The sequence below is a fragment of the Phalacrocorax aristotelis genome, chromosome 9 (assembly GCF_949628215.1).
Source record: "Phalacrocorax aristotelis chromosome 9, bGulAri2.1, whole genome shotgun sequence".
In the NCBI taxonomy this organism is placed as follows: Eukaryota; Metazoa; Chordata; class Aves; order Suliformes; family Phalacrocoracidae; genus Phalacrocorax; species Phalacrocorax aristotelis.
Window position 1 is genome coordinate 31,964,842 of NC_134284.1, and position 20,124 is coordinate 31,984,965.

The 20,124-nt window shown below is 41.6% G+C and overlaps 1 protein-coding gene across 5 annotated transcripts; it reads right to left on the reverse strand.

Annotated features, from left to right (window-relative positions):
• Positions 1-3,455: 3,455 nt before the first annotated feature.
• On the reverse strand, positions 3,456-18,484 carry PCNX4 (pecanex 4). Of its 5 annotated transcripts, none has more exons than XM_075104188.1 (14): positions 17,446-17,612; positions 15,825-15,925; positions 15,448-15,500; positions 14,846-14,945; positions 14,027-14,753; positions 12,195-12,374; positions 11,588-11,727; positions 10,654-10,754; positions 10,383-10,505; positions 9,756-10,119; positions 7,121-7,224; positions 5,632-6,665; positions 4,878-5,064; positions 3,456-4,517 (listed from the first exon to the last, which is right to left on the reverse strand). In XM_075104188.1, exons 5-14 carry the CDS (start codon positions 14,713-14,715, stop codon positions 4,266-4,268), a joined length of 3,174 nt encoding a protein of 1,057 aa, XP_074960289.1. In that variant the 5' UTR covers positions 14,716-14,753; positions 14,846-14,945; positions 15,448-15,500; positions 15,825-15,925; positions 17,446-17,612; the 3' UTR covers positions 3,456-4,265. The 5 variants fall into 5 exon arrangements, with proteins under 5 accessions (XP_074960289.1, XP_074960284.1, XP_074960286.1 ...); XM_075104183.1 differs by having other exon boundaries at positions 11,588-12,102; XM_075104185.1 differs by lacking the exons at positions 15,825-15,925; positions 17,446-17,612 and adding an exon at positions 18,273-18,484 and having other exon boundaries at positions 11,588-12,102.
• Between the last annotated feature and the right edge of the window lie 1,640 nt (positions 18,485-20,124).

Here is a 20,124-nt window from a genome sequence, read left to right on the forward strand (position 1 = left end):
TGTTGTGTATAGTGTAACTTAATCTCTAGGTGTCTCAGCACCACAGCAGAGGCCACAGTCCCCAGTCTTCGGGTGGGTTTGTAAAGGCTGAGGAGCGGGCAGAGCCCAGAGCAGCGGTGGGGAGGGACAGAGGGACAGTGTAAATGTAACCCCCGTCACAGGCAGCACTTCGCCTTGCTCTGAACCTGGCACATGTTAAACCTACAGAGCATCACGGAGGGAGAAGCAGGGGACAGGTCCTGCAGAGAGCAGACTCTGGCTACAACAGAGGCCATGGCATTAACGTGAAATCCATTTCACAGCACACTGCTTACAGGCCGGACACCCGTGCTCGTGTCAGAGCTGAATTAGGACAGACATCACGTTATAGGCAATTTAAGCATGAAATAGAAGCTGAGTTCCCAGCTCAGTCAGAAACAGGCCCTTCCCTACAGAGCAGAGGCCAATCTCAACAGTACTGGTGGTGTAGACAACAGCAACAGCCCTGGGGAGCTGAGGACTACTTCCTGAAGCATTTACTATCCCCCTAACGCCCAATTCAACCATTAGCTAGAAGTACCACTGTTGTGGTAACTCATCTGCCCCTACACGCTTGGTGACCTTCTTGCTGTTGACAAAGGCCTCGGACATGTTTTGGTATACTCAGGCCACACACTAGCCAGTTAAGAAAAATTCTTACTTGTATCATTGCATGGTAATAAAAGAATAACAACCCATTTATAAAGCAGTGAAACTTTCCAACCAGAGCAAAGACTAAGCCAAGAGTGACGGTTTTAACATGGCATTTAACAAAGATGGAAACGACTGTCTAGGAAAAAAAAAAAAGACTGATGAAGTGACAAGCGTCTTGTCTCACACGGTTCCGGAAGAATGGCAGGTTCATTCCACTTGCTAACACACCAGTTCCTGTAGCACACTGCAGAACCCGTAGTTAGCGAGGCAGCAGAATGGCTGCATGACAAAACGCAGCTACTTTTAACACAGCACGCGCGCAGATGATGGTCACAGGATGCTTTAGCTTCCATCTTCTAATCCACAGAAGATTTGGCAGTATTGCACACAGCAGAAGGTTTGCTCTCTCAGTTACGTACAGGTTTTTGTGCTTTTTCTCTACCAAAAAAAAAGGGTAAGCTTTTGTGTTTAAAGAGTTGTTCGCTTCTCTTGCTTGATCAAAGGACAGTTGCTGCTGGACATGTGAACACAGACCCACCCTCATGGCCTGTGCCTTTGCTGCTGCAGCACACAAAGGACGTGCATAGAAGGAGCGACAGTAGAGGTGACAGGGACCGGGTGGTGACAAAATTACCTCGTTCAGAGAGGAAGCTGATGGTCAAGGAAAATGCAGAAAGTAGACTCTTTCCAAAACGGACAAAGCATTGGCCATTTGAGACCATCACTTCCCCACTCCTTTGTTCCGTTAAACATTCCTGTTGCTTTACAGGACACAAATGGCAGAGAGTCTCCAGAACTTAACATTTTTACAAAAGGCTCAAGAAAAGGGGGTGAAAATCCTCTAATAAGCACGGAACGTTTGTTAGATGAGTACCTTAAAACTGATCTTGTTAAATAAGAGTTGTTCTCTGAAGCCCTAATGCAAGTGTCTGCCGCTTACCTCTGTGTGCTGGACATGGCCGTCTGTAACGCTGGCGGCTGTTGGCAGGAGTCACAGTAACGTGGATGCATGCAGCTGCTTGGGGAACGCAGAGCGGCTCTCGGTGGCCACACAGGAGAATGGTGCCGTGGCCTGCCCTAAGCGCAGTCCTAAATGTCTAGTACTAGTATTGCATTGGTAATCCAAATAGCAGCATGTATCGTGCTTACAAGAGCTGCAGATGAGACTAGGCTTGAAGGTGCTCTAAATTCCTGATAAATCGGAGAAAAGCTCCAAAACAAACAAGGGCAGAGTTCAAGAGCATGCAAACAAAACAACATGCTTATACTCAAGCTGCACAAATTTGTGCTTCAGAACCAGAGGCTGCAACTAGTGGTTCTGCCAAAAAACAAGAATCTAAAGCGGGTGGCAGAAAACGAGTCAGGGCCATCCTGTCGCAAAACAACTGGAACGTGTGAACTGGCTCGGTATATTAAGGACGAAGGAGCGGCAGGACATGCTGCCTGCCATAGCAGGGGATGGGATGTTACGGCACATTAGAGCCCAGCTCCACATTCCTGGGCAGAAACAGGAATTCTGCACGTCACTGATTCTGTTCCTCCATCTGGTACCAATTGAGATCCCTGCTGGAACACCAGGGCCAGTTCCCAGCAACACTCTTCAAGAAGGCTGGGTACCAGATGGAGAGAGCCAGAGGAAAGCAAGAGAAAAGGATCACAGCTCTCTTCAGGCTTTTTTTTCCTCAACTAGTGTATTCGCTTTACAGGAGACAAAGTGTGAGGGCAGAAATTACAGCCATTGTCAAATAAAAGACTGCTGCTGCAAAAAAAAAGGTAATTAAATTTTCTGTGACCATAGAGCAGACAAGTAGTAAGAGGCTTACAACAAGGCAGGGAGGTTTAATTAGATTTAGGAAAAAACCCAGACTTCCCAACTGCTGCAAGAACAGCAAAGAACTGGAGCGAACTACTTGATGACTTCACGCTACTCCTGGTATTGAAAGTTTTAAATCGGATTAAATGTTTGCCAGGAGTAGTTCCTTTCAGAGGGAGCTGAAATAGGTGCTCCCTAAAGCCCCTTCCATGACTCCATATTTCCAGGCACAGTTCATGGCCTAGCAAGGTGATGTGAGGTTATTAGCACTTTGTTATTTATGCTCCCACACACCAAACAATCACCTTCTAAAAGCTGCTTCCATTAACGTTCTGTGTGAATTTCATTCTGTACTTTGAAGTGTTACACCCCGGAGCCTGACAGGCATTTCCTTACCACCTCTGAACTCCACTGCAAGGTTTGCGTATTTTTTGTGAAATCATTTATGGTCACTGATCAAAAGGACCGGCTAACAGCCAAGTACACAGCGCACAGTCCTGTGACAAATTTTATCTGATACAAAAAGGTCTTAAAGGTGAGGAGTAAAAGTAATAAACATGCGCCAAATTATAGAACTCTGGGTGTTCTAAACGAGAACTAATTCAGTGACGGAGCAGATCTGATTTAAATTGATTAAAGACAGACAATTCCCTACACCCTGTTGGGCATGTGCCAGCAGTAACGACGCCGTAACTACTGATCTGCAGAGAAAACACATCTATGTGCGAATGACTGCTGGGAACGAAGAGGGTAAACAAGCCACTGGAGAGATGACCCAGATGTGGTTTCAAGGAGACCTGTACCATTACAAACCAATTGCCAAATCTGTTCTAAGCTCAGGTAAGGTTAAAAAATAATAATAATAAAAAAGAATTAATTCTGGCACAGACAGCCAGACTCCACCCCATCATCATCATCATCAAGCTGTCACTGGATTTGTGGAAGACTGGTTCATGATGCAGACACAGGATGCAAAAAGCAACATATATATTTATATATATGTAAAATACATGGATATTGGAAGAGGGAAATAGAATTAATCCATTGGACTTAAATTCCTGCTCTCCCCTAATTACACGTTTATTTCCATCAGTAGGTCACACAGGTTATTAACGTGTCAGAATGCACACTGTTTTATATAAATTCCCTTTGCCCCCAAAACAACTGCTTTGGTAAAAATTGTCCCTTACAACTTACTTGGTTAACGCATAGCTGATAACTTACTACAGCTAAGGAAGATCAGCTGAAGTCATACAATGTAACAAAGGCTAAAACTGAACTCAGTCCAATATAAAATGGCCAGAATAATAAAAAATTTATATAAATAGTCAGATGTACACATTGGTTACCACCTCTGCGCTTGACGGTACTACAGGGAGCTGTAACCTGTCAGTGCAAGTCACCTGTCCAACTATTAAAAAGAAATAATAATTAAAAAAATCAGAATGCACCAAAAATAGCGATTAGAATTATGCTGCTCTTCTCTAAACTGGAGAAGAGAATTTCAGCATCTCCTGGCTTGTCAGCCACACAGGCAATGGTGTCTCACATGTTCCAGCAGCAAGAAAACAGTTCAAAACTTCCTGCCCGCTGAAGGTTCTGGCTAGCACCACTTCTGTGCAAGTTACGTGCACTGGCCTGGCACCCCTGCCAACGCCATTTTGAGAGTAAAATCTTATTTGTAGTGTATAAATGTAGCACGAGCGTTTGATTCCCGACATGCAGATGGAAAATACAAAAGAATACTAATAATATAAAAAAATAAAGTGCTGCAGACGTTCTAAAACAAAGGCAGATGCAGAAGTTCAGATGAATAAACGGGGTAGCCAAGAGGTGGGTCCGCAGCTTGCACAGTAAGGTTTCGCAGAAGAACGGGGTGTGCCTGGATGCTGTAGCGTTCCTCATCATCATTTGTAGCGTACAGCAGCTCCCAGGACAGATTTGCCCACTGACCTCGGACAGCTTCGTCATTAAGCTTTCCCACTTGTACTAGCAATTCCTGAAGAGTGAGGACTCGCCCAGTGTAAATTCCCTTTAAGAACAAACAGATCAAGATGTTCAGTACATTCTCTGAGAAGATACACAAGCATTTGGGTTACAAAGCACTAAATCAAGCTTTGGGGCTACATTCTATTAATATCATCCCTTTTAAAATGGCAAAGTGTATGAACTAGTCTCAGTTCAACTCTTCCACCTAGGAAGACAGTCAAGAAATACTGCTGCATCTGAAGAACAACACGCTGCGATTTTCAACAACAGCGATGTCAGCTCCCGTCTAGCACAAACAAACTTTGGTTGCATAGCAGTCATCTTTTGGAACACAATGAAAAAGAAAAAAAAAAAAGCAGCAGAGAAGAAAACCACCTTGCTTACTAGTAATTTTTCTTCTTACCATGTTTGGGTCATGCCCCAGTGAAAAAAGGTACGGCTTTTCCTGCAGAACCGCTTGCTGCCACTCACGATCTGATACCAACCCAATGTACCAATCATTTTCATATTCTTCCAAACAGTTAACCAGCTCCTTGAAGTTCTCAACGGGACCCAGGCTTGCTTTGTCAACCATAAGCTTAAAAGTGTATCTGAAAGGTATGAAAAGCCATACAGTAAGTAGTGCAGCAAAAGACAGGAGAAAGCAAGCCTCTTCAGGCTAGAAAAGGCAGGAAGGCAACGTCTAATGTTACGGAGCACTAGCAACTTCCTAAGTTACCGCTTGTCAGCTGAGTCACTAGAAGTTAATATGGGGAGGCTTTTAGCTCACCCAGATGTAAAACACATTAGCTTAAACATCCTTCATTCACCTCAAACACTGTTACTGCTGCCTGATAATGAGATGTGCCGAACATCTAAATCCATCACAATTCTCTTACAGATTATGGGGACAATGAAAACGGGTTTGTTTCTCCGCACGTAACACGGTGGATTTGCAGTGCCGGCGGCAGCTGCTGTGGGGCAGGGAAGGCAGAAGGCATCTCCATGTCAGTCTTCGCTGCCTGGGGTCACAGGCAATATTTGTGTAGGAAGAAGCTACAAAAACATTTAAGTGATACAGTTTTAACATGAACTACTCTCAGTGAAGCGAGGCTGCCCTTCAAAGCAAAAGGCTCTTTATATCATTTTTATAATCCAAGGAATTATTTTTCTTTTACCTGAATGCTTTTAATGCAAGCTGGAACAGCTCCGGTTTGCCAGTTAGCCAGTCCAAACCAACAGACCATGGAATGCCACCAGTGTACGCTCTGAACACATGGCTCGCAGCAGGCACGGTGTTATCCAGTCCAAACAGACCAAAACAACACGACAATACTCCGTGGATGTATAAGTCTTTCAAAGCTTTATCTTTCATAAGGTCTTCAAGTAAATTGGAAGGCTTTTCTTTCAGATGAAAAAAGTCCAGTTGACTCAAAATAAAATGGTACCATTCTTCTGGAAACCTCTGCCTCATCTCATTGACCTTGGAAGTAGGCACTGGGGCTGTTCTCCATTCTTCAGGGATGCTCAGTAGCTCTGAGTAACAGCAACTAAATTCAACCTGAGGTACAACTTGCTGTTTCCCTTTGTCTACAGCTGGAAGCCCAAGCGCAACAGCCCTGTATAATTTATCTTCTGGTAACATTTCTTGTGGGCCATCTTGGCTCTGTGTTTCTACAGATCCTGGAATAGACAGATGTACTTTTGGTGTCATTCCCAACTGCCCAGGTTCTTTTCTGTCTTTCATTCTGCCACTGGGTTCAAGATCAAAAATGTCACTGTCATCAGTCCAGTCCTCAATTGTATCAACACTAAAGCTATCTTCTTCCCTCAGAGGTCTGGACCTCTCTACTGCACCGCTATGCTGATTTTCTGGAAACGATCCTTTTTTGTTCTCGTCGGCATTGCCTGGGCTTCCCCATGTTTTTGATTTTTTGTAACAATACTGGACAAGCATCCATACGAGCACTTTAATGAAATCATCTTTCAGTTGCTTTAAATTCTCATGAGAGTCAATTATTCCAGATAACACATTTCTGGCATCGGAATACAGCCGCACAGGTAGAACAGTACAAGGAGTCAAAATGTGTCCGAAATGGTGATTAGGAGAGAGAATCTTTGTGTGCTCCTGATGTTCAAAGGCCATTTCAAAAATTTCATCAACTCTGTGAGCTTCAGCAGCATGACAGGATGTTTCCTGCAATTCTAGCCCCTAAAGCATAAATGAAAACAATTTGGTTTTAGTCTTCACCAGTACATACCCTTAAATGCTAGCAAGCTGTTTTCTTGCAACAAAATTTTTCTGAACAAATAAAGGTACATTCCATTGTCAGTGTTTCCACAACTGAACCTACAAATCTAACTAGAGACAACAGCAATAGCAAAGCGCTCACTACAATGTTAGACACAGATCAATGTCTTAAAAAAATAAATCTTTGCCTCATGCAGATCTTATTAGCCAGCTTATTAAAGATGTGTCACAAGCTAGATGATAAAAAATGTCACATCTGCTAAGCACATCAGTTGCGAGATTAGTTAATGTAGCAATAACACTCATCTTAAAAAAAATGACTGTAACGTCAGGTAGTTATATTGCTGAAATGTTATACAGCAAAATGTTTGCATGATTTCAAAACATTATTATGTCTGTCCTTAGCATGCAGTTACCTTAATGTTAACACCACAGTAAGTGAAGCCTTTTTCTAGCACCAATATCCACATCAGTCTATCCTGAAAACGGCACAAGTAATGTGATCCAGGTAGAGAGAGACCTGGACAAGACAAAAAGCCAAACAAAACCTATGGTGTTACTGTGGTATTATATTGGTGAAAATCTTTTCTACATGCCAACTGAGGAATTCAACTGCAAACACAAAATATTTCTGCATCAACACCAGAATCAGTTAAAACTGGCTAACTAGTACCCTAGAATCTTAAAGAAACTAGCTGCAAAGCTAGATCTTCAAATTGTAGTGCTATCTTTGAAAAGCTGTGGAGAACTGGGAAACCCTCACAGAACTGTGGGACTACAATATTCGTACAGGACTGGGGTTAAGCAACCCACCCTCCATTCCCGGTGCAGACATGACTTTCATGATTAAAGTTCATCTTTGACTGCATTTCCAACCGCACAGTTCCCACTACTGTCACCTGGAGATCTAAAATTCTTATGACTGCCGAATACATTAAAGAATCACCATCTAGCACATGAGTATCTTACTGGCCCTATCTGCTGTGGAGTACGAAGTTTATTTAGTATGGGGGAAATAAAAATGTAACTGAACCGGATTTGTTACCTACACTACCACTTCCTAACTGACTTCTCTGTATTCCAGAATGATTAGAAAATATCCCTTAGGATGCAAAATCCAGACTGTAAATGATTCCGCTCAAGTGCCAGCTTACGAATGACATAGTATCACTCCTATGGTACAGATACATAAATAGGGGCAGAGCAAGAGCACCGGCTCATCGTTCAAGATTTGTGAACCAGTATCGTACACACTGAACACCAACAGTAGGTACGGCAGAAATCGTCTGTAGTCTTTCTGAAATACCTTGGTGTGTCTGTGTGTGTAGAATAGATCTGATCCCACTGTATTAAGTCTGACATCACCAAAAATACAGCCACAGAAAATAAACTGGAATTTGGAAATGAAGTTCTGAACAACTTCAGATCATGCCATCAAAGTAATTAGTACTCACAAATCCCACAATCTGGCTCTCACTGTAAAACTCAGATGTCAAAAAAAAAAGGTACTTTTCCTCTCTTCTACCTATTTCAATACAAAGTGCAGTGCCCAACTCCCTTACAACTGGTGGTTATACTGTAGCTCTTTTAAGTTAGAGACCACCCTCAACTTCTCCAATACAATGGTGCTGTTCTTAAGCATGATATTTGCTGCCAGTTTATGACCTGCTTCTGCTGTCACTCATGTCCAAGTGACCACTCACTTGCAGAGAATTTTACTTTTAGAATGTTGTAAGATGAACTCAATGAAACCAACCATTAGGCTGTAGTTAAAATTTAAGTAACCTTTTCTATCCCACTGAGCTAATGAAGTGCATTTTCTTGCTAACATTTTGCAAAGATTTTAATTCTTTTCTTGCTAGCTGTTAAAGCTACTAAAACTCCTTTACACAGAAGAAAGTATGGTTTTAAATTAAAATAAAGGCACACAAAGTGATACCTCATAATTTTGAACTTGTCTGAGAACACCATGTTTTTTCTTGCTTGAAGACATTCGTTCACAGATTTTTCCATTAAAGAAGAGACATTTTCCCCTTCAAGACTAGTCTTTTAAATTATTTAATCTGAAGCATACATGCCACCAGAGTCATGATGGCAATGGGGAAATATATATATAAAATATATGTATATCTATAAAATAGATAAACAGATAGCTATAAATATTATATATCTATTATAAAAAATAGATAGGCTTGATGCAGTAGACTAACTGAAGTGTCCCTCCTCTTTAGACGCAAAGAGCTTCCTAGTTTTTTAATACCTCTTCTCTACGCCAGTACTAAAATCGCAGCAGACATTTCCTAGTAAAGCACTTGCATATAGCCTTCAGAAAGGCATGATTAAAGTTAACTTCCACTGTCTTCAAATATTAGTCCATTTTTTCTAGTCATAAGCCATTTTCTAAGAGGCTTACGTAAATATTTGCCTCTGGTCTAAGGGCAACGATCCTTTGATTATTCAGGTTACACAAAGACTGTTTCTCAAGAAAACAAGCCTGCAGTTTTAACTCTTATTCTGTCTCCAGCTGGGAAAACGACTCAACATTTCTTCACCTCTCTTTATGTAGCTCTGTGCAATACCCATCATGATGGCTTTCACAGGCGTTAAGACCACGAGTCCTGTTACAACCATACCCTAACCAGCTGCACAAGATACGACATTAAGTCGTTTGACACACCTCTTCCTCTCCACTGACTGTCAGGAGAACACCTCCATTTATTGCCTCCAATTAGGTGGGAGGAGTGCATACCATCTTTTTGGTCAGTATAAAAAGATTAGGATTGATACTGCTTCATCACCATTTAGTTTCTCCTTATTTTAAAAGATAACAAACCAGCATTATTTTTTTACAAGAATGTAACAAGTAGAGATGTACAAGAATGATAAAAGTAATCACTTTTTTCCTCAAGTGAATAATCTCTGAATATCAGATTTAACCTACGCAGTGAAACATGGTTTAAATCAGATGCTGTGATTCTCCTGCTCTCCAGCAAAATCATGTTTCCTAAAATATTTAGCTACATTCCTTCACAGTGTTGCTAGCGTACCTACCTAGGCTACCGGCTGCTAGTGCAGACTGCAGAGCAACAGCCAGACTTGGAACCATCTGCTGGTAGTACACGGTATCAGAGCAAACACACGCTGTAGCGCCCACAGGTCCTGGCCAGCTTCGGATGGGCCGAGGAAACCCAATCAAAAATACCGGTAGCGTGAAGAGTGGCAGCAAGGGAGAAGAAAGGAGTGCAGAGATGGCGACAAAGGTCAGCAGGATCGGGAAGAAAACGACATTGAGTGCGATTAAGGTGGCAGTAGATTTACGACGTTGTTTTTTCTCTGTCCACGATGTCAAAAGAATAGCTATGGCAAACTGCAACTTTGAGACAAACTGAAGCAGCCGATCCCGTAGGATACCAACCTGCAAGATACGTACAACAGGCACGTTTATTTGTATCCTGTATCATATCATATTTAGCACTGCCAAAGCTGTCTTATCTACAATAATTTTAAGAAAATAAAGTGTGATTATCATTGAGTGGTATTAGAACGTAGATCTTAGTACACAGCTTTTTAGCTTCTGTTTGCTAGGTCCTGGACTGTGTAAATCTCTAATGGGGGAAGGCAAGGAAACAAAGACTTCAAGTGACAACTATCTGCTTAAATTTGCATTATGACAGTTACCAGCAAGAGTCTGATTCCTGTATCAAGGCTCCTGTTCCACCAGAGGTCTGGATTAAACACCAACATTTGTGCTATTGACATGACCACTATGTCCAGCAGGGCATTTTCTGTATTCTGCCAGACCTAAAATACAGATATGTTAGACATACATTTAAAAATGTATTTATCTATCTCTGATTTCATGACCTGGAATATTTCTTCCAAGTCACCTTAATACTTAAATCATGTAGAAGAGAATTTTTTAGGCTAACGTATTTAAAATTCAAATTACCATCCTAAATATTCTTGTGAATCCAATGCAAACAGACACAGAATGAAGATTCTGTAGCGAACGGTCTAGTGACAGGAATGCTATCATAGCAAACGGAGACACTGTAATTGAAATAAAAGAATAATTGATTTGTTTTCAAAAACATAATAAAAGTCTATAGAGGTAAGCAGTCTTATTGCAGAATGGAAATCTTGGTGTAAAAAAGGGAACTCTTCCCTTTATTATTACAAATTCCTTTCGTGTTAAACTTCCAGGATATCAAACAGCATATTTGGACTAACTGCCCAAGACAGCAAACATTTATGTCGATGCTCAGTTGTTACTTGCTATTACTTTTTTGTTGTTTGTTTCCCCAAGAGAACGGGAATACTCATATAAGTAAAAATAAACATGGGAGTTGCACTCATCAATCCACTTACCCAAACTGATGCTTCTTTATAAAATTAATTTAGATCAAATTTTGCTTCCCCCAAAGTAATTACATCTGTTCCTAACCTACCAGAAAGGAGACTGTTCCCTTTACTAGCAAGTTGTAAGAACCAAATACTTAGTCAGCTTGAAGACTCTCAACTCACTTTTGTTTCCGAGTACCTTGTAAAAAACTCTACAAGAGCCATTTTTTCAAAAGTGAGTACTGATGTTATAACTAAAATCCTTTACAAGGCCTTGCTTTCTGAGATGGGCTTTTCAAAAGCTCAACTTTTTAGGTTTACCCATAAAAAAGAAATTAAAAAAAAAAATCACTAATCACTTCCAAATATTCTGAACCAGTAATTTTGACCTCAATGCACAATTCAGCAAAGCATCAACAAGTATTTCCAGCTACTTGGTTTTTCTTAGAGTTCATAGAATCTTGCACATACAGTAATTCTAGTGTTGTTTCAATCTCCCTACAAGCATCATCTAACAAACAACAGACAGCACGTATTCCTACCTAGAGTTAGTAAAATCCTCCTGACAACACCAACTTTCATTAGCCTTCTTTGCTTCTCCATGAACACAGTCACAGTCCTGACATCCTTTGGATAAAAGGGGTTTCGGAAGACTCCAAACAAGTACACTCTCTGAATCTCTCTAAGAATCCACATAATTATAAGTAATACGATCAGAATGTAACTCGCTATAGCCTGAGGACTGGCTTTGGAAAATGATGAAAAGCCTGCAAATTGATGCAGCAGGCTAGCTTCTATGAGAGCAAATATCAACACAGTCAAATAAAAAATAAATTCCCTCCACCCGAATTGTATTCTAAGACCTCTGTGCATATTTTTAGATTTGCTGGAGGCTAAATGGCTGATCATGGTGTGTTTGAAGGCAAAACCAATCTCGCTTAGGTTAAGACTCAGTATGAACCCAAATCCAGTCATGAAGAGGATCACACCGAGAGTGCTGGGAATGAAATACGATGCTATTGCTGTTCCAGCAGAAATGAGAAACATTACTAATAACCTGTGAAGGAGAAAATAAAAAAGATTTGCTTGAAAAGAAAAAAGGTTATAAACAATATTGATATATTTTACAATTATATAAACAACATTTACTTTGTGTTACTTGACATAGGTGAACCTCCTAGTCCAAACTCCAAGAGTTGTTCCATTCCCCATAGAAAAAGTGCATCAAGCGGGGGCAGAATTCCCATTGCCCATAAGAACGGCAGAAAAAGAAATACGATGTGCAAAATCTGGTTTGTCTGTTCTAGAATGGCTGTGTTGACAGCAAACCTGGATAAAAGAAGAAATGTATTTGACTTCTGTGAAGGAAAAGATAACTGATGTGGGGAAAGACTTTTCGTTTAACTACTACAGCAAATCCAGAAGTATAAATATTACATAGTCAATCTACAAAACCTCAACTAGTATCTTCTGAAAGTAAACATAAGGACATACATTTCTGCTTGAGGCAGTAATACACTAATTAGAGCACCAGAACACAGGCTAATTTTTCATTCAAAAGATTTGAAGCCTTCAGATTAAGCAGATAAATCAAGTGATGCAAGTATCCTAATTGTTTTGATACCGTTGTGCTAATGCACTCAAGGAATACTTGTGCAAAGAAGAAAGGTCCACAGGCTCCAAGACCTTGACTGTTAAACAAAAAAATGCTAAGTATTTTTTCAGAATTACAAAAGCGAAACTTTATGCAAGTCTAAGACTCAGGATGTAAGTCTTAACCATGAAAGGACTGGCATGTTGCCTGTACACCAAGAGGTAAACTCTCTTTAGGCATATGAAATGTTATTTTGTACACAGAAGTATGAAAAATCTTCCTGTAAAAATACAAAGATCAGTATTAGAAATCTGCATAAATTCTAAGACACACATAGTTCACCAGCTAGCTAATTAAGTTAAAGGTGGACTGCTAAGGTATTTAGTTTCTCTCTACTTCTTACTAAATAAGTAAGCAAGCTTCAAAGGAATTTTGTCAGGAATTTAAAGAATGTCTGAATTTTCTCCTCAGGAAATTCTACAAAAGAATTTGGGGTCAAAGACCACAAGTATAATTTTCATATCCAAACTGAAGAGGCAACTAGGGTAAATCATTAACAAAGACATCTCCAAGTGCAAAACTAGTAAAATCAAATGTGTGCCTTTTTAAAAATGCATTTGAAGTATCCCAACCATAAAATATGTACGTGTGACAAAGTGATAGAAATATCATCCGACATGATGAAAGAATGCATGAAGTAAATCTAAAAGCATCTTGCTTGAAGAGATTCTACAAATACTTTAACTAAGACACTCATCTGAAAAGTGGAAATATAAAAGTCTCCCATTTGTAGACTGACATTGTTCTTTTGTATTACAAAAGCATTTAAAAATCCAAGTTCAAAACCCGTATAACAGAAATACAGCAATGTTCACATTTGCTTATCCACTAATTAAAACCAGATTTATGGTCCTTTTTTGCCTGTAATTTATGACTCTCTGCAATCCTTTTGCAAGAGATTAAATTAGAAAATATGCCAGGGTGAAATCTGGATATACATCCAGTGCTCCTGAAGTTTGCAGTGTTTAGATCTACAGTTCCAGATCAGAAACCTGTTTTTTGAAAACATACCCTTTAAAGGATGATGCTGCAAATGCTCTTGTAGAAAAATACTGAAATTGACACTAGAAGATATTTTTAGCTTTCCCTTACTTAGAAACTTCTCTTCCTAATTTCCATGGAACACTAAAATTTTAACAATAACCTTTTATGCACAACGTAGAGCATTAATTTCTACCATACACTCTCCTAGTTTCTTTCTTTGGAGTTCCTACAGTTGATTAAAATCTCAAAATAAATTTCCCTCACAAGAATCATTTCATCTTTCTCATCAAAAACATATAGAATAACCATTACTTTTATTAGCTAAACATCATATTAGGTTTACCTGTGTGCAAGATCCACTGCAATAAAGACAAAAATATAGAAAGGTCTCATCAGAGCAGTGATTTCGTAAGTATCCAGTGCTTGGAAAGTAGCTGTTTCGGTAGCCGTGTTTATGATTAACGAATACTCTCCTATACATACAGTCACCCATCCAAATACAAAGATCATAACAGTTCCTCCGATGTTGCTATACAGCAAGGTTATTCTGTTTGGCAGCAAATACCAAGTTCCCAACCCACACAACACCCCTGCCAGAAGGGAATGAAACACAGTGTTGATTATATACTTCTTGCCAGGAATAATAAATTTTACTGTCTCTGAACCTACACAGCTGGAAAATTCAAACTCATCTTCATCCGTTAGGGTATTCTGAATTTGCATTCTTTCTACTCTCGCTGTTTTCTGTTTTGCATATAGATTTGTCATCTGAAGGATAAGTGCAGTAACAAACATCAGTCCTCCTGAAAGTGCTGCAGTGTAATAGTCTTTCATAATGCCTAATTGGTACAAAAGTGTTCCTACTCCTCCCAAAACCCATGGCGTCAAGAAAAGAATAATCTGATTCACGTATACGTAAGGAGGGGCGCAATAGCCTAACTTAAACCGGGGACCTCCCAGCAGAGTCTGTGGAAAGCGCTTCAAGAAGAACTCCTGTTTGTAATCATTCAGCAGAGGTACATCTGGACCCATTCTTATTGTTCAGGAATGCTGGATGAATATCATTTTTCCTGTAAGAGAACAGAAAGAAAAAGACAGAAACATTACTGAAGCTGGAACTCAGAACTTAACCAGGGAATTCTTTTGTCCTATTTTTATTTACCATTCATTTTCATTTATCGGAATTCTCACACGTTAGTGTTAGAAGACATCATCCTAAAGCACCCACAGAGCCTGCCAGAATGCAACTACTAAGCAGACACCTAAAATGGAAAAAGACACTCTGTTTTAAAATAAAGAACACGTTCACGATCTGAAGCTTTACGCAACAAACACATAATCTCTTCTTGGGATATGATAAAACCAACTCATCTCCACACCAGAAACCTTTCTAAAACTGACATTTTTTTCCATCTGGTCTGAATCCAATCACATCTTGCCACAGACCTCTGATTCCAATTAATCCTGTTAAGGATCTCCATATACAAACAGAAGAGTTAGTGATTTCAGTGAATAGCCACATAAATGCAAGGATACAGTCACCCCAAGTCCCTGTAAAAATCAAAGCCTTATGAAATAAACTAAATGTAAAAAAAATTAGTAGAAGCATTAAAAATTGTTTTCAACATCACCATTTTTACTGTCATCCCTACACAGCCTAGCTGCCAAACAGGATCTCACTGTACTAAACACTATACGTGACAAAATAAACAGTTCACTTTAGGCTTCCTAAAACATATAAAATAAAAAAAATAAACACAGTACTTATGAGCTGTAGCAGAATCGGCATATATTCTTCTGTATGTCAGTGGAGAAAGCTGAAAAAAAAGGAAGAAAGCTACCTGTAAACATTTATAGTGAATCATCAAATAGAAATCAGATATAGAATTCATTTAGAGAGGATAAGGCGATGCAAAAATAAAGATGGTAACTATGATATGAAAGTATAGTTTTACGCTACTAGTCACGAAAGCAAGAATCTACAAATGACAGGTAGAAATACTCAAGATAAGAAATAGGGCAAAAAAGCAGCATAAAAATGCAGTGCCAAAACACTTCATTAATAATAATTCTAACAAAAGAGGTGTTGGTGTACATGAGCAGATGTGCAAGTACTGACATTAAGACTTTCTTCTACGGACCTGTATAATCTGATGAATGATTATTAGCCATCACTGCTGATATAGTAAAAATGACACACTCAGCTGCCGTGGAGTTTCCAAACTACTGTGATCTTTTCTTTCTACAACACCAAATGCTTTTAGTCACTTCTGAGAACAATTTACTCCTTATATTTAAACAGATATCAATCACCTGATTGTAGGGAGATACATCAGGGGAATAAATTAGAAACAGTGCAAATGAGAAAGATTAAAAGCTATTCATATGCATTATCACAACCGCAAATTTGCATTCAGGGTCCACAAAGTCAATACACTCCACAATGCAAAGCACGACCCCACAGGCTCCGTAAGTAGTCTCCATGTAGGCTGTGGAATTATTTTTTAAGTAAAAATTCCGAATTGGAATTTCAAACTGGAATTTTTACACATAGACCATTGAACATAGAATACTGAAAACACAGAGGTTTTTTGGTCATATTATTTCAAGAAATTGGAAGTTTCTTAAGGGAAGGAGAAGGTAGCAGTCAGTCTTAATGGAAAAGACACATGTTGACAATGGAGAGGGGAATTCATTGCAGTCAGCTCAGGGATTTGAGAATGTAACAGGGACACACCCAACTAAAAACAAATTTCAAATGTAATTAAAAAAAAAATTACAATTCATCCAATCTTGTTTAGAAAAAGAAATAGTTTAGAGAGCTACATAGGCATGAAACTAAGTTGCTGTGAAAGTTCCATGCGGTAGACGATTTGTATGCACGGAAATGACAGAAGCTGAGTTTTAAAAGAAACATAGAACCAAAAGGTGCATAGTTTTCCTTGAAAGTTTTCTGGCAGCTGTGTTCTTCTGCTCTAAAAGCTAGTTTTCTTTCAAGTTCTAGTCTGCATTTGTGTTTGCCTTTATATCGCTAACAAAACGTTAGCAAAACATCTCTCTTACAGTTTCTATGTAAACAACAGACATCTTTGTGTGAGACACAAAAATGTACGCACATAAACAATATAGTTCTACTTGGCTACAGTCCAGAATGCGCCATAAAAAGATATGAGTTTATTTATAAATTAAAATCCCATGACTGACGCTTAGGAACTATGGAAATGATATACTCGACTATCCTCCTGGCTTCCAAATAGTCAGGTAGCACATTTAGGACTTCAAAGAGGCACTCCCACGTGTCTCGACATTTCTGTGCAAAGCCCTAGCAACAAGACTCCACACATTAGCGAGTGTTTACAGGATCTGGCTTCAATATACATTCCTAACATACAGGCCAGGCCTGACTTTGACAACTTGCCTGGTTACCCAAACAATCCCCACCACAACAGTTTGTCATCACCAGCAGGGATCCATGCAACTTAGACTATCGTAACAGGGACAGTAAAAGGACTTTAACACCATAAAGTAATTTAACATGTTCCTGCCCTCCCCCAGTAGCCTCTCTGTGTCCTTATTACAGAAACAAAGCAGATCTTGCTCAAATTCAGACAGAAACTCACTGGAGGCCATGAATTTTTGTCTGAACATCATCCTTCACATCCACTGATGGTTTGGGTTTATTTCAAGCGGATTACAGAACATGTGTACAGTTCTGTACAACAACCTAAGCTGTTGAAGCACATAAGGCTTAAAAATACTCACCTCAGTGGTCTTCCAGGTCTTTTCATGCGAGACTAAGTAACGGTTTTAAACCACCTGCTAGCACAGGAGGGAGGAATGCCAGCGTGGGAGGCGCACGGCGAGCTGCAACAGCCCCTGTCCAGGCAAATGCAGATGCGCCCCGAGCCCACCTGTGTGCACAGACACCCGCGCCTCTACTCCATGGTTAAAGTTTCATTCTTTATGAAGAATTATGAAGAACTGAATCCGGTTCAGTTGCACTGCAGGCAAGCTTCCAACCGAGCAGGCTGGGGACCCCTGCCAGCCCTCATCCCGCAGCAAGACCGGGGATGCAGTGTTTCAGGTCCACAAGCTCCATCCAGCTATGGGAAGAGCATCCTGGGACCACCTTTGGGAAGGGCTGTAGGCACCTCCTTCCCGAGACACCTCTGCACCTGACCAGACGGGCTCCCACCAGAGCCACCATACCTCCTACCCAGCCACCTCTCTCCTGGATCTTCTGCAGAAACGGGAATTAAAATAATCAACCAAGCGACCAAAACTAAAGCCTCTGCTGTTTTCAACTCCGGAGAGGAAGGGAAGCCAGGCACCCGCCGAGGCACGGCCGGTGGGCAAACCCACGGGAAGGCAACGCCGGTCAGGCAGAGCCATTCGGGCCGGGCCGGGCCGGGCCGGGCCGGGCCGGCCGCCGGCTCCCTACCCCCACCTCCCGCTTCGGGGAGGCCCTGGCGCCTCTGCCGGCTCCAGGGAAGGGCAGCGGGCAGGTGGGTGTCTGCGCCCCTGCGGCGAACGACCGGCGCCGGCGAGAGGCAGCCGCGGTAAAAAGCCTCTGCGAGGCGGGCACCTACCTCTGGCCCGGGCTCGGAGCAGGTCAGGGGCTTTGCGGGGAGGGGGGAGAAGGGGAACGGGGCTGAGCCTGCGGCGGGAGGAGTAGGAATGATGGCGGAGCGGTACCCCCTCCCGCCCCGAGGCTGTCCTGAGGGAGTGCGAAGGGCGCAGGCTACAGACGGGCGCTCCTCCCCACCGGCGGTGCCCCTCCGCTGCTGCGGCTGCCGCTGCTGAAGACGGTGGGGCCGTGGGAGGTGGAAGGTTGAGGCGGCTGCTAACGGCGGCGACGAGGCCCGGCCTCGCTGCTGCGGCGGCCCCCTCCCCTTCCCGCCCTCTCTTCCCTCCCCTCGGCCACCGCCGCCATTTTGCCCGCCTGAGGCACCCGGTGGCGGCGAGTTGCTGCGGGGGTCCGCGTTGCCTGCGGCAAATGGCCCCGGCCCACGGGGTGGTGGCGGAGGGGCTTCTCCGGGCGTCTTTGTGGCGGGGGTCGGCACAGGGAGCTACCAGCGGCGGCGAGGGGTTGGGCGCGGTGGGGCTTGCCCCCACGGTAGCCCGGCGCCCTGAGCCCCCCGGCCGCCGCCCGCTCGCCCTTCCCTCGGCAGTACGCGTTTTTCCAGTTGTGCTTTCCACACATAACCGTCTCCTGCTGTTAAAATTAGGCGTGAGACCTCTCTCTAGCTGTAGCCTGCCAGCAGCTTCCCGGAGGGAAGAAGGGTGAAGAAAACGCCTCATTGCACAGAGGAGCTGTGGCAAGGCAGGCAGGGGCTACCTGCGGCCGCCATGGCCGGCCGTGAGCTGGGCCCTTCGTGGGGTTCCCTGCCCGCATCACTCCATATCCCGCCTTCCAGCAGCACCGTCCTTCAAAGATGGTCCCTCTTCAGCTGCTGAATTCCTCACCCAGGTGGTTTTGGCTTTCTCAAGTTTATTTCCGTCCCTCTGAGAGCTGGCCTGGTAACACCAGAGGCTGTTTTTTCATGGCTTTTGTACTTGTTCTCATTATCTTCCCACATTAAAAGTGCAAAACCAACCAAGTTTGTTTCTTTAATTATTACAACATATTCAATACACAACATTCTAGTATTACATTAAAACATTTAGCATGAATACTCAACCCACAGCATTCTGACATATTAAAATACTCTTAAAAGTTTCCTTAATTTTAAATGTTAATGGTCTTTCTCTGTTTATGCATAACTAATTCAAGATGAGAACACTGGTTCTACCCTCAGGTAGAGGCAAATGCATTTTCAGTTTTCTTTTAGTATCATTAGGTTAAATAAACTTGAGCACTCACCAGTGAATTGAAATGTAAACCAAATACTGCAGTACTACTCACCGCTTCAGATTACACCCATTAAACATTGACAATATTTAATGGAGTGAGCATGCTTAATATAATTCATACCTAATAATGCTAAAATGTATACCTCACTGTATTCATTAGAGCACCAGGGCATGCATATGTCTACCTTAGTATCTCTGTTATAGCAGTCACCATGTACATTCTTACAGTTATAACCATTTTGATCTGAATCCCTAATAAAATTTAACACACAGGTATATGCTTGGAATTATAGATACACTAAAAGAATTACTGTAATCAATTAAATTCTTACCGGAAGTATTAGAACCTTTTTGTAGGTCTGTTAATCTTTATTCTTCAGACATAACAAAAAGGCAGTTAGATTGTGGTATCCAGTATAAAACCTTGGAAGTGCTACCAAAGGAATAATGCTCATTTTCTGAGTTTCTTTTGAACGAAGTTCAATGGCACAAATTATTAGACTTGAGTCCAGCCTGCTGAAGACAAATACCAGTACCTCCAACTAATTGTCTGGGTTTTTTTCAGGTTCCTTGACTTAAGATTTATAC